This window comes from Anabrus simplex, chromosome 1, assembly GCF_040414725.1.
Source record: "Anabrus simplex isolate iqAnaSimp1 chromosome 1, ASM4041472v1, whole genome shotgun sequence".
Lineage (NCBI taxonomy): Eukaryota > Metazoa > Arthropoda > Insecta > Orthoptera > Tettigoniidae > Anabrus > Anabrus simplex.
The window spans coordinates 430,518,203-430,533,879 of NC_090265.1; the positions used below are offsets into that span (position 1 = coordinate 430,518,203).

General features: G+C 36.6%; 1 protein-coding gene across 3 annotated transcripts in view; it reads right to left on the bottom strand.

Moving 5' to 3' along the window:
- The window catches only part of Zasp66 (PDZ_signaling and DUF4749 domain-containing protein Zasp66), a 220,639-nt gene that overhangs the window by 36,912 nt on the left and 168,050 nt on the right, over nucleotides 1-15,677 (bottom strand). For all 3 annotated transcript variants that reach the window (XM_067135135.2, XM_067135134.2, XM_067135136.2), the window contains exon 5: nucleotides 5,769-5,918. In XM_067135135.2, the coding sequence (XP_066991236.1) occupies nucleotides 5,769-5,918 (150 nt within the window). The remainder of the gene's footprint in view (nucleotides 1-5,768; nucleotides 5,919-15,677) is intronic.

Below are 15,677 nucleotides of genomic sequence, written 5' to 3' on the forward strand. Positions count from 1 at the left end.
TATGCGGGAACAACAACAAAGAGTCGTCACTACCACACTCCTACAGCTAGAGCACTGACGCACCACGTGTTCACTCACAAAGGAACCTCGTTGCTCTAGCACTGACATCTAGCGGTGATTCCGAGAACTTTTCAAACCGTCCTCGTATCTTGCTGGAATCTTACTAGTTGAGTCTCAGTGAAAACTCAAACGTCTGTGTATCTAACCGGTTAGTAATTTTGTTAACATGTCTAATATAATCAGCACATGCACATTAGCACATGCTGAAGAGATGCTGAGTACAGAATACAAATACCCAGTCCTCAAGCGAGAGGAATTAACCAGACACTACTAAAATCCCCAGTTCGGACAGAACAACTGTAGACTAAATTTGTCGCTGCTGAGGGCCATCAGAATTGAATATTTAGTTTTCACAATAGCATTGAACTTGAAATACTTCCAGCTTATTAGGTTGTGTCAAGTACATATACTGTAGTACATGACAGAAAAAATTGCCAAATGAAAAACGGTTGAAATTGAACCCACAACTGGCTCAGTATGGTGGTACTGAAGGTACTTAAATATGCCAGCCTCATGTTGACAGATTTGTGGACCATGAAATAACAACTACAGAACAAAAATTTCCAACTTAAAAAACTGTAATTGTAGCTAGTAAGACATAAAATTTCTTTTTTTTTCTCTTCTGACACATGTGTGACAGTCTAGTTTCTTGGTTGGATGCCCTTCCTCATAGTAACCTTATATGGAGGATTCTGTATGGTGTGTTATTTGTGTATAGATATGAACCCGAGCCAGAGAAATTAACCTGATATGACTAAAATCTCTTACTTTTTAATTTCTATAACTGTTAGGCTCTTCAGTCTGTCAAAACTAAGTTCGAGTAAATCAATTTTTAAACTACCTAAAAGAGAAAACATATGGTAACAGTATTACACCTTAATTAATTAAGTTGATTCTTTTTCAGACTGAAGAGCCTAACAGTTATAAATTAACTGAGATGAAACTGAAAAGAAAAGGCTTCAGATATTACAAAAAATCAAATCCCTGACTCAACCAGGAATTGAACCCAGGATCCTCTTGATACAGAAGTTTTCAATTCACCGTCTAACCAAGGGGCTGGAGAGTATGATATAAAATAATAATACTGTAATGTATTATTGTAAATATTGATTAATGATATCAATGTTGGATTATATTGAACAATTATTTAGCCAAATTAAATTTAATAATGCTGCTTATATCCACTGTCTTATGATAATATTTCATCACCAGTATTATTTTAAATGAGCAGGATTGTTGTTACAGTACAAAGATTCAAACTAGCATACGGTAATCATTTCCGAATATTTGTTGCTATTCTTGAAAATTATATTCGTATTATTCTATATTAATTATATTATTTGTTTTAGACCCCTGTAACTACACCTATGACTTTCAGAGATGGCAGGGTGTCAGAAATATTGTCCTACAGAAGTGTTGTATGTGACAGTAAATCTACTGTCATGAGGTTAGCATATTTGAGTACCTTTGAATACCACTAGACCACGCCGGAATCAAACCCACCATTTCAGTCTCGGAAACCTGCACTCTTTCATCTGAGCCATTCAGTAAAACTTGTAATCCTGTATTCATTCTTTCCTTCAAAATGACTATGTCTTGATATGGAGGTGGTGTATTGTGATCTGTTGCCAATAAATGAGGACAGAAGGGGAAGACTTAGCATTCGCTGAAATTCATTGACAAGTGATGACTACTGTCAAGATAATTTTGCTCTATTTTATCTATTTAGTTAATTTAATAGTGTATGTATATGGGAAGCTTTCTTATGAAATAGTTCCATTGTTAATATAGTACCTTCACTAGAATTGAGGTATTAAAATCTTATTTTCTTCTAATATAATGGCAAATATTTAAAGGATTCTTTGCAAAAATTGCTTCAAGTTGTGGTTAATATATCGTAGAATTGTTGATTTGTGAATAAAATACATATTTAAGAATACTTACCATATGAAAGTTTAGAAAAATTGACCTAACAATATTGTTAATATCTTGATTGTAGTATTATCAACATTTTTAAAAGTTGTGTCATTGATCTCTGTTAAGAGGTGTTACAGTTGTTAAAGTAGTTAAGAAATCAGATTGATTTAATTTGTTTTAAAACTTTTGTTCACTCACGTGGTGAAATATGGTATGTCTTTTATACTGAGCTGATATTAAAACAAATTGCACTTATTTCCTGCAATGCTACTGTAGATCACCAACAAAACCATTATACTGAGACGAAGAGTGCTATTACAACTTTATTAGCTCACTAGCAAGATACCCGTGCTTCGCTATGGTATTATAATGAAATTTATAATTGAATGCTTAACGTTTTATATATAATCCGCCGAAATTCATGATCTAAATCATTTTCTGAGAGATTACGGCAAAGTTCCTCCCATTTTTCAATCTTTCTTTCCAGCAATCGAATTTGTACTTCCCGGGCTAGGTCCAGGTATTCCACCCGGTCAGTTGGGTCCCTAAATCTTTGCCATCTTTTCCTGTAAGCATTTTAAATATGGATCAAATCCTTGAGGAGATCCGGCATGGTGTTGTCTTGGATGCCTTGGCGCTACTCAACCTGCGGCCGGATTGCAATCGTAGTCATTACCCAGCCAGGACCCGTTTCCAGCGCGGTCCGCGCATTTTGGTGACGGTCCAGAACATTATTATTATTATTAGGGTGGGTGATATTAGTTGAATTTAGGTTATAATAATAATAATAATAATAATAATAATAATAATAATAATAATAATAATAATAATAATAATAATAATAATAATAATAATAATAATAATAATAATAATAATAATAATTAATGGTCTGGAACCCACGCAAGATGCAAGACGACTACTTGGCGGTAAATTACATCCTCTGCCATTATCATTGCTGATAATGTGATCAGCACCATCGTCGCACGTAGGCAAGTGCGCGAGATTTCTGGCGACACGAATGATATACTTCCGTGAATTATTGACCTTATTATAGAGGTGAACAATTGCACGGTCAATATCATTTCAAATGTGTTTAAATTTTTATTTGTATGCCAGGAGAATCTACTGTAATCTAAAATTTTTATTTATATGCCAGGAGAATCTACTGTAATCTAACTTTATGTACTCCAAAGGAAAAATGGTTCTTGAAAATAAACCCAGGAAAGATAAAAAATGACCAGTTTATGATCAGAATAAGTACATTATGAACAGTAAAATCAATAAAATCAATTGGTCTCAACTCCTTTTTCACCCCACTGCCGTTAAGTTGATTTACCCCCCCCCCCCCCCACCACCACCACCACCACCAAAAGAAGGCGTGTATCCTTATGTTTAAAGGAGATTCCAAATACCAATGTTCATGTCTGTTATCTTTAGTTCTGAGATATAAGTATCCCCATAAAAAGAATTCACTTTTTTTACTTCCTTTCAGCCGCCCCTCCCCCTTTAAGTGAATTTCCCGCTAAAAATACTTGTCTCTTTAATAGTAAAGGATCTTCTAAATACCAGTTATCACGACTCTAACATCTTCAGTTTTTGAGATATGTGTCCACATAAAAGGAATTCAACTCCTTTTCACCCCTGCCCCCAAAATGATTTCGCCCAAAAACGCTTTTTTCTTTGTTTTTAAAGGAGATCCAAATGTAAATTTTTACGTCTGTAACAACTTTATTTTTTATTAGATGTAAGTATTCTCATACAATTAATTCAATTAATTTTTCAATTTTTCATTTTTCAATTTTGGATTTCCCGAGAATATGTGTTTGTTTAATTTTAAAGCAGATTCCAAATACCAATTTTCACGTCTGCAAAATCTTTCGTTTTTGAAATAATAGTATCCTCATACAAATAATTCAACTAATTTTTCAATTTCCCTCCTCCCTTTAGGTGGATTTCCGAAAACAAAAATTACGCATTCCTTTATTTTTAAAGGAAATTCTAAATACCCAATTTTACGTCTGTAACATCTTCAGCTTTTGAGATATCAGTATCCTAATTTTAAAAAATTCAACCCCATTTTCAGTCACTTTTACCCCTCTACCCAAGTGGTTTTGCAGAAAACAAAATATACATGTTTCTTTATTTTCAATAGAGATAAAAAATACTATTTTTCAGTTTTTGTGATATACTGTAAAAATGCTCATTTTAAAATTTTACCCCCTTTTTAGTTCCCCTTAAGTGGAGTTTCCAAAAACAAATCGCCTTTGTTTCTTTACCTTTACAGGAGATTCCAAATATCAATTTTTACGTCTGTAATATTTTACGTTTCTGAGATATACTGTAGATATCATCTTTCTAAAAATTCACCCCAATTTGTCACTCCTGTTTAACCCCCATTAAGTAGATTTTCCAAAAACAAAAAATTCGTGTTTCTTTATTTTCAAAGGAGATCCCAAATACTAATTTTCAGGCCTGTAATATCTTCTGTTTCTGAGATGTAAGTATCCTCATTTAAGGCATTCAACCCCTTTTCACCCCTTTTCACCCCTCCTATTGGGATTTTCCAAAAACAAAAAATTATGTTTCTTTATTTTTGAAGGGGATTCTAAATACCAATTTTCACTCTGTACACTTTAAAAGTTTTGAGACATTATATACACTCATTTTAAAAATTCACCCGTCTTTTCAACCCCCCCCGCATTAATTGGATTTTCCAAAAACAAAAAATATGTGTTTCTTTATTTTTAAAGGAGATCCCAAATACCAATTTTCAGGTCCAGAATATCTTCAGTTTCTGAGATATAAGTATCCTCATTAAAGGCATTTAACCCCTTTTTCACCCTTTTCCACCCTTCCTATTGGGATTTTCCATAAACAAAAAAATATGTGTTTCTTTACTTTTAAAGGAGATTCTAAATACTAATTTTTACATCTATAAACTTTAAAAGTTTTGAGATATAGACACACTCATTTTAAAAATTCACCCCCTTTTCACCCCCAATAATTGGATTTTCCAAAAACAAAAAATATATGTTTGTTTATTTTTAAAGGAGATCTCTAACACCAATTTTCAGGTCTGTAATATCTTCAGTTTCTGAGATATAAGTATCCTCATTAAAGGCATTCAAACACTTTTTCACTCCTTTTCACCCCTCCTATTGGGATTTTCCGAAAACAAAAATACGTGTTTCTTTATTTTTAATGAAGATTCTAAATACCAATTTTTACATCTGTAAACTTTCAAAGTTTTGAGATATAGGTATACTCGTTTTAAAAATTCACCCCCTTTTCACCCTCTCATTAATTGGATTTTCCAAAAACAAAAAAATATGTGTTTCTTTATTTTTAAAAGAACAAAAGTACAAATTTTTCAGGTCTGTAATATCTTCAGTTTCTGAGATATAAGTACCGGTATCCTGATTAAAGGCATTCAACAACTTTTTCACCCTTTTTCACCCCTCCTATTGGGATTTTCCGAAAACAAAAAATACATGTTTCCTTATTTTTAAAGAAGATTCTAAATACCAATTTTTACATCTGTGAACTTTTAAAGTTTTGAGATATAGATACACTCATTTTAAAATTTCACCCCCCGCCCCCTTTTCACCCCTTTAACGACGGAATATCCAAAAATCCTCTCTTAGCGAGCACCTACATCTTAATATGAATGTATAACTAAAATTTCATTTCTTTATGTCCAGTAGTTTTGGCTCGGCGATGATGAATCAGTCAGTCAGTCAGTCAGTCAGGACAAGTTATTTTATATATATAGATTTGACCCCTTGACTCACCTTTTGTTTCATTAATACTTCTGCTGTTGTGTTAGCATGTGGAGGTGCCCGGAATGAAGGGTTTGGATGATGACGTAAATAAGATTCTGTTTGTAGTGAATCCTTTTTCACCTTGGCTCCAGGAAGTACAAGTGGTGTTGTACGATAAGGCTGTACAAACAAATTCAAACAAAAAGAATAAGTACAAAATATAAGTTTAGTTCTATAAAACAGAATATAAGTATAAATTCACCTAAGAAAATAATATTCTCAATTTCCATTTCATGATGATTACGATGATACATTCTAGGATTTAATTGTTCATCAATGTACATTTTGGTAAGATTTTAATGTTGTTCTACACTATTGGCAATGATGAGATAGGAAAGAAAGCAGCCATGGCTTTAATTTAATCAAATGGGAAACCATGGAAAACTATCTTCAGGGCTGCTGACAGTGTTATCAATACATATTTTCTTTCACTTGTTGAAACAATCAGCATTTACTCATAAATAGAGAGAATGATTTTGCTTTGGATGCAACACCATCGGTGACATCAAAGGTGTGATCATCAGAAGACAGCTAGAAGCATTCTCATGCTATTCTTTGCTCTGTTTTGAATATAACAGATATTCATTTGACACTCAAGTGCAGGGAGATGCATTACATTGAATTTAATGTTGTCCTTTAATCATATAGTCCCAACCAGTGGTAGTAGTAGTAATGGTAGATAAATGAAAGAATGAAAGTGATAGAGTATATACAGTAATGATACAAACTGATTTGAAGAGAATTTTGTTGATTTATTTTGATTAGGAAGCCACAGATGTAGCTTTTAATTTTTTGACGAGTTACTTCTGTAGCTTGGCAAATACCGTATATCTGAATGATAATGTAAATTGATTTCTCATTCTTTTACTAAAGACATATTTTTAAATATCTCTGATGAAATTTATAACATGTATCCAGCAATGATGGTCCATGTTATGTATGGATTTTCATATGTGTGGTAAGCTGTTATTGGTGGAATGGGCAGAAAATTTTGTATAAGTAGTGTAGTGGTTATTATGATGATTGGTGATAATCAGCACCTTGAAACACTCCAAAGAAAAATATTAAGTTAAAGTATGAAAACAATGAAAGAATTCTAAAGAAAAGAAAGTTAAAAATTTAACTATTACATTTTTAAAATTGTTAATACAAATCATTATCTAACTTGCTTTTCTTGGACAAAATAAAAATATACCCTCCTTACTTTTGACAATAATTAGTTGGAGGCAGTAGCAGCTCATGGCTCAAATGGCAGGTGGGGCTAATGTGGGTATTATTATTATTATTATTTTTTTTTTACATCGTTATGCCCTACTCAGGAACACGGTTGAACTTGCTTAGCTGATGTGTTGGCCTTCTTTTCCTCCCAAAATCTCTTCATCCTCTCGCTGAGCTTCTTCCTTCGTTCTTCTGTCCAGGTTATAGTAGCTCTGGTGTTGGGTTTGTCTTCAAAGTGGTGATTGTCGATTTTGGTTCTGAATTTACATCTGTCCTGTACAATGTCTTCTGAGATGTTGATTTCCTGGAGATCTGTTTCAGTTTCATGAAGCCAGCTGTTCTTGGTTTTTAATGAAAGGGCCAGGTTGAGAATTCTTTTAGTTAGCCTGTTAGTGTTCATTCTGATAATGTGTCCATAAAATTTCAATCAACTTTTCCGAAAAGTGTGAGAAATTTTTTCAAAATGACAATATATCTCCTGGGATGATTTTTTCTCCATATTCCACCTATACAAACTGGGCCAAAAAATTTTCATAAAATTATTATTATTATTATTATTATTATTATTATTATTATTATTATTATTATTATTATTATTGTTATTGTTGTTGTTATTGTTATTATTATTATTATTATTATTATTATTATTATTATTATTATTATTATTATTATTATTGCCATTGATGCTTTCATGGCCTGTACTTATAGACATGACACTGCATAGGCTTTTGGGCTTATGCCATGTCAAGAAAATAAGGTAAAATTATTTACGTTTCGCAGAGAACTGGGTTCTGCATCATCAGAAGAAAATCTCAACTGTCCACGAGAAAGGCTTCTTAAAAAATGACTTTTTGAAATTTAGACGTTATAACAGAAGTTGAAATGGTACGTTCATTCATCACCAGATGGCTTTCCAGACGTCCACGATGCCTCCTGAATCAAGGTAAGTCTTATGGTTCAAAACATATGGTATGTATAATGCAGGGTGCAGATAAAGCAAGTTGGCTACACAGTTTGGGCTGCATAGTTGGTGGGTTTTAATCTCACAGTTGTCAGCCCTGAAAATGGTTTCCAGTAGTTTCTCATTTTCACACCAGACAAATCTAATTGCACACTTAATTAAGGCCATGGCCATTACAATCAATCATCAGTGATTTGCATTTAGGGCTGTCATCCAGGTGGCAGATGTCAAGTGTTTACCTAGTCTTTTACCTAGTGATGTCAAAATGTTGGAAATTTATTGAATATCTCCCTACATTCCAATTTCAGCTCATCACCTTACTCCCAAGTCTTCCCAGCTCAAAGGTTGTAACATTTTCATAACACTACTCTTTTGTTGGTAATCTCCCAGAACAAACCATTCTGCTTTCATTAGGATCTTTTCCAGTTCTTGAACCAAGTAATCTGGATGAGGATCCCATACCTTGAAACCATACTCTAATTTGAGTCTTACCAGTGATTTATACATCTTCTCCTATATATCCTTACTAGCTGATGTACCCGTGCTTTGCTATGGAATTCTACATTGTATACAGAATTCTAGGTTACGTAGTGTACACGTTGTGAGCAAGATTGTATTAAACTGCATAGCTCTTAACATTACCCTAGAAACGTCACGGGGAAGTCACCAAACATCTTTTCTCATATGAAGACTGGGTCAAAGAATTTTCATTGCAATGGCATGCCCGCTTGCCTACCATCAGTCACAATCAGGTTGCGGAGTTTTCATTATAATGGCAGACACTCACTCTCCACCAGCCTTTTTACATCCTCAGAAAGACTCTCTTAGTGGTTTCCCCAACTGAAATGAACATAGGTCATTACAATGACGTCAGTAGGAATGGCGGGATTAAAAGCAATGCTTTCGTATGAAATACTCTATCAAATGAAAGACCACACTTTTTCTCCCTTTTAACGAACAGTACTATGCTGCCGATCTAACAGTCCAAAGTTCCAGAGCTGTAATGACCAAGCCGCAGACAGCCGTGATCCGTGAACACTCGTCTTTTTTCGGGGGTGGGGTGTCGAACAGTGGACAGTCGCAGGGCAAAAACTATGCCTTTACTAATCTGTTTCCTGGGAGTACCTGATGAGTCGAAAATCACCATTCACTACACTGGCGGCGGAAAATCTATCTGATTTGGAGGCACTTTTTTCCTCTAAGCCAGAGGAGAAACCCCCTCTTCACTGCTAATTTGGAATAAAATGAATGTAGAATTTAATAAAAGTGAAGAGGAAGAAGTTTTTCTTAAGAAACGGCTCTTTTCAGGGTTGACTTTTGAGTTATTTAGTGAATTGTGGTGCTATAATTTGGAATAGGTTTAAATTGTAATTCTAGACCAGGCCATACTACTACTACTACTACTACTACTACTACTACTACTACTACTACTACTACTACTACTACTACTACTACTACTACTACTACTACTACTACTACTAAGTGGCCTCTGCCTTAAGTGTGCATACAGCTCATTCGAAACAGCACGTCAGAGTAGGGATCGAATAGCTGGAATACTATGATGATCCAGTAATGTTACGTACGGTACCTGCAGTATCAGAAAATGTATGAATCAGAGGAATGGCGTGCTAAAGAAGACATTTTTATAACTCCCCCAGCTATTTCCTGCCAATATTCAATCAGGCTATTATCGTATTTGCTATTATACTCGGTACGCAGTATTAATCCCATCTTTCGGAGACGGGTGGCACCATAAGAGACAAAGAACATCACAACAAACAATAGTCAATGTAATGTTATTGTTGATCAGTGTTATGCGCTTTCGATATTGTAGGCCTTCACATTTATTTTTCTTCCGACTCTGAAATACCACTCTTATCATAGTGTACAGTAAAACTGAATAAAACATAAATGATCGGAAATTGTATCCTCTATAACTTTTGTTATGTAGTACTTTTCGATAGCACCAATAACATAAAATTGCATTTTAGCCGTCTTCCCCTAAACTACCATTTCATGTAGGACGAATACAATTATTTATAGCCTAGACTGTAATTTCTTATTCCCCGACTCTATATACCGATTTTCATTAAATTCTGTTTACCCATTTTCTCGTGGCTCGGCGTTGATATGGACTTAACAACAAAAATACAAATTTATTAATATCTGTGTTATCAGAGCCGGTACTGTAAAAATGTACAAGACATAATTAATCGGAAATTTAATTTTATATAACTTTGGACAGGCAGACAGAAATTACGGAAAAGTAAAAAGTACATTTCCTTGTTACTATGGACGTGACCGATACAGAAATAACATTATTTTCAAATTCTGAGCAATGTATAGACAAAGCTCTTATTTTATATATATGGACTATAACTCCTAAATACCTCCTAAATATCCAAATGAAGAGATTAACTTATTTATCATTTGTTGGTCATTCTTTCTGACATCATATTACCATTCTGGATAACATTCGGTAAATTGAGAGCACTTGCTACAATCACATTCTTTTCTGAGTAATTATGAAATAATTCTGCATTAGCATCACCCCTCCCATGTCCAATTATCAATATTCTCCCTTCTATCGAATCTATTCTGTCTAATTAATAATTAATGTTATTGGCCAAGGTGTCGGAATTTAGTCCCGCAGGAGTTCTTTTACGTGCCAGTAAATCTGCTGACACGAGGCTTAAGTATTTGAGCATCTTCAAATACCCCCGCACTGAGCCAGGTGTCAGAAGGCCAGTGCCTCAACAGTCTAAGCCACTCTGCCCGGCTCTATGCTGTCTCTAAGATAAACACTCGTTAAAAAAAAACCTACATCCATAATATCACTTCTTAGACGTGATTTAACTCCTATTACACTACCTGGTAAATATTTATCTATTAAAATCCTATTCCTCTCCTTCAAATACTTTTACAATTTAACACTAACAACTTTATGTCATCCTGGTACCTATACAGATACTCCCATAAATATTCGGTCACTCTGATTTTTTACACACTCTTGTTGGGTAATTATTCTTACACTATAATTTATTTATTTATATCGTGTCAGAAGCATACATAAGTTTAAAATTAAAGATAAGGAAAAACATAAAACATAATATAAATACTCCAATGGCGAAGAGCCACATTAAACTATGTGAGCCCAAAACCTTGCAACATCAAGTGCATTTGGCTTCGCTTTAACCAGGTCTTCTGTTGTGCATGAACTGCATTGCAGCAAATGGGCTGTGGTCTGCTCTTCTCCACATACACACAAGGTACTGTCCACTTCGAAACCCCATTTCTTCTGGTTTACCCTGCACCGCGTAACACCAGAGCGCAGTCTGTTCAGTGCTCTCCAATTCACCCAATCTGTGACATGGCCAGGAGGGAGTTCCTCTTTTGGGGTCATCCATTGACTGATCCTCGTATGTTGACTCCTGACGCGCCATTCTTGAATTCTTGCTTGCTGCGCTGTTCCTGCAAGTGTTTCGGTTACTCTCAAGGAGCTTTTCCTAGACTTAAGCCGCTGGCGTGGTGGCTCATATCCAAACAAAGGGTGGGCTTCCGATGTCAACAACACCTTTCTCTTTTCTTTCTTGGCTGCCACTTCACGGCGAATATCGGGAGGTGCTATCCCTCCAAGGGAATACACTTTTTCCAAAGGTGTAGGTCTCAAACATCCAGTAATAATGCGGCAGGTTTCGTTGAGTGCTACTTCAACTGCTTTGGTATGGCAAGATTTGTACCACACCGGGCATGCGTATTCAGCTGCGGAATAGCAGAGCGAAAGGGCAGATGTCCTCACTACACTATAATGATAATGTATAATGAAATGAAACATGTAGGAAAACATAATAACACGTTCTACAAATATTGTGACGTAAGTTAAACTCTCCTGGCAGTCATTAGTACGCCATCTCTCGTACATTAAATAAAATCAATAATTTCAGTGCCGCCTCAAAAATATTCGGTCACTATACAAAAAGCAACATACACTCGCATAATTCACAACCCTGTTACACATTCAGTACCTTGTAGGTTCACCTTGATGTTTTATGACCTCTTCCAGTCGATTCGGCATACTGGCGATAACTTTCTTGATATAATCGGGGCTTAATGCCGCCCATTCATGTAGCAGTCTCCTCTTCAAGACTATGACGGAACTTGGCAGTCGCAATTGTAGAGCTGTCTTCATTCGACTTCACACAATCTCAGAGGGGTTCCGGTCGGGTGACTGTGATGGAGTCTCCAAAACTTTCGGGCAGTTGTACAGCAGCCACTCCCTGACAAGTTACGACTTGTGCTTGGGGTCGTTATCTTGGTAGAACTTGAAAGTACGCTGTATACGAAGTTGTTCCGCAAATTGTTTTTGAGGATAGCCAAATAGCCTTCTTTTGTCAAAATATGTTCACTGAAACTCAGTGCACCAACCCCGTTCGATGCAACACATCCCCACACTATTGCACTTCCTTCACCATGTTTTATCCATGCTTGTAAACTGCTTGTTTTCAGTTCCTCGTGACGATTCGGCCACACCAATTGCTTTACATCGGACGCGAAGACGTTGAACTTTGACTCATCAACAAATAACACATCCTCCCACCAAGCACTGGGTTTGCTTACGTAGGTTTTTGCGAACTCGAGCCACTTCTACTTATTTACGGCGCTGATGTATGGTTTCCTCCTAGCTCTTCTTCCAAAGAACTCATTCCTTCGCAGTGCTCTTCGCACGGTTTCAGTACCCATTTTCTTTCCACACTCCTCTAAAACAGCTGCTGCCAGTTTCAGAGCACCAATTTTCGGATTTCGTTTCACATACCGAAGCACAAACCGCTCCTTTCATTCTGTCAGCCTTCTTGGTCTGCTTGTCTGGGGAATTGAATCAATTCTTTCTTCAGTTTTGAATCGTCTGATTATATCTCCAACTATTATTCTGCTTATGTTGAGCATTTGCGATATCTTTCTATGCGATTTACCTCGAGCATGATGGAATATCACGAGCTGGCGTTCTTCAAACGTGGTATTGTGCTGTCTTTTGCTCCCCATTTGATACCAGTCCGCAACACTGCAGCAAATTACTTCGGTACGGCCGCCGTGCCTTGCGGCACCACACTACTGAACTGACGGTTTTGCAACACTTTCTGCCCTGTCTCTGTCAATGAACACAACGGCAATCCCGCCCTTTCCGGGTGACCGAATATATTTGAGGCGTGTCATTTCACCCATGTGCGCCATGTCCCTTCTTTTACAGCATACTGTACATCAATGCTCCGTGATTCCTCTTCGCCATAAGCAACCACATGCAGTTCCATTACTTAGACACATTTGGTTTCACATTCTGCTCATGGTCGCGTTACTGTCATAACTTTTTCGCGGATTTTATTAGTGGCCGAATATTTATGGGAGTGGCTGTACTCTCATCACCGCTTCGTAGTCCACCCCGTTTCCCTGAACGTACCTTCCTTTAACCTTTTTAAACGAACCTCCTAACTTATACACACCCATGTGGTTCAAGTGAAGGTCATCTGAACACCCTCCCATTAGGATCTACAAATCTCACTCCCAGTTTCCCACATATTCTCTCCATAGTTTCATGTAAATCCCTGACCACCCTCCAGTATTTACCATTTGTTGGTCATTCTTTCTGACGTATTACGTTACCGTTCTAATTAAGTCTAATTCTAGCCCTGTCCCATCCTTGCATCGCTGAAAACATGATATGTGATAGTGCGATGTTAAATCACTACTGTAGGAAAATAAAAGTGTTAATAGAACTGTATCTTTAACACTAGGTCTGGGTGTTAAACGATCAGAGTGAAATATGAATCATCATCTTAAAATTTGACCTACGGTAGTAGGTATTCTATCATGGTACATGTCAGTATGTCGAATCATGTACCGGTAGTTAATAAACATTAGGTGTGGCCAGTACTTAAAGCAAGGTGGACGTGGTGGAGGAGGGGCTCACCAACGTACTCCAAGTGAAGTCTTGATCATTGATGCTTTAATTAGAGCGGCGAGACTTAACGGGCAGCATGAGAATTTGAATGGTTTGTTCTATAGGTTCAAACGGGTCAGTTTCATATTCGGAAAAATGTATTAAATATCTGCTTTGTCCGATGTAGCTACTGTACTTCACCGCACCGAACCGGGATCGAACCTGGCAACTTGGGCTAAGAAGGCCAGTCTCAGCCGCTCAGTTCGGCCCATTTTAACTCGCGGAACGAAACCATCCTTAACCTTCAGTTTAATAAACTCAATTGATTATTCTTATGTTTGTGTTGTCGTATTACTAGGTTCTATGTAGAAGTAAAGGTGCTTGTAGTGGGCTGTGATTCATCCGTTTTGACGTGAACATCTGTCGGTGTCGGTTGTGTGTGTGTGTTGGCCCAGTTTTTGCTTGGCAGCTAAGCTATTGCAAGACTTGCCGTGAATATATGAGCACCGACTATTTTTAGTCCGCGTGCACTAGCCTGTGGGCACACAATTCACATTTTGCATTCTACCCTCCTAGAGCAGTTTGATACGTCTTGTCTGAAACATGTTCCTATTTTCAGAATTCGTTTACCGATCTATAACTTATATTACGGGCGATTGTTTCGCAAGTGGGGGAAGTGGAAACAGGAGTGAATACTCACAAACTTGTATGAAAACATTTTGGAAGCAGATCTATTTGCGGCCACTGTTTTTAAAATTATTAATGAAGTTGTTGATGTTACGTCACCCTTACTTTTACGGTTTTCGAAGACGGAGAGATGCTGGAAATTCTGTCGCATGAAAGTTCCTTTACGTGCCGGTAAATCTACCGACACGAGGCTGGCGTATTTGAGCACCTCCAAACACCACCGGACCGAACCGGGATCCAACCTGACAACTTGGGCTAAGAAGGCCTGCACTCTAACGGTCTCAGCCTCTCAGTCCGGCCCATTTTAACTTACGAATCCATCCTTTCTCTCTACTTTTAGTTTGGGTCATTAGTCGAACGACTAATTTGGTGCAGGTCCTCATTTCACCGTATCTTTGCTAATTATACATAACTACTACGTCCTAAATCTTGTCTAATATGTTTGCCGTATTCATATCTTGGTCTCCATCTCCCCTTTGTAACCCCTACAATTCCTTCCAAAATCAACTGAACAAGCGTTGGGTGTTTCTAAATGTGTCATATCAATCTATCTCTTCTTTTGGTCATATATTCTCCTGTAAACAACCTGATCCAGTCTCTCTTCGTTTATGATCCGATCTAGCCATCTTACCTTCAATCAGGGCCGAGTCCGGCATTTTTTCATCAGGAGGGATTACAATTTTTTCCGGAGGAAAGGCTTGCAAAAAAATAAAACTATAGGAGCAAATCAAAACGCTAAATTTTTAGTTGTTAAATAGTTTTTATCGACTAAAATTGTTTTCAGTTTTTAGATAGAAGCAGCGCGACACAAAAAGGTTCTGTGATTTGTTTAAAAAAGGAGAAAAGAAAAATCATTATCATTCCTACAGGTTTGATACATTTTTAAAAATTCTTGTAGCGGCTTGATAGTGAAAATATTTCTGTATGTTCGTTAAAAATTGGTTATTTAAATGTGAAAAATTGTCATGTTTTATTTCTTCTTCTTCTGTCCGTTTTTCTTGGCGGGGTTACCGGTGCAAACTGTGTAGCATATATGGACTTGGCCCTACTTAACGGTCGAATCCCGTTCCTGACGCAACTC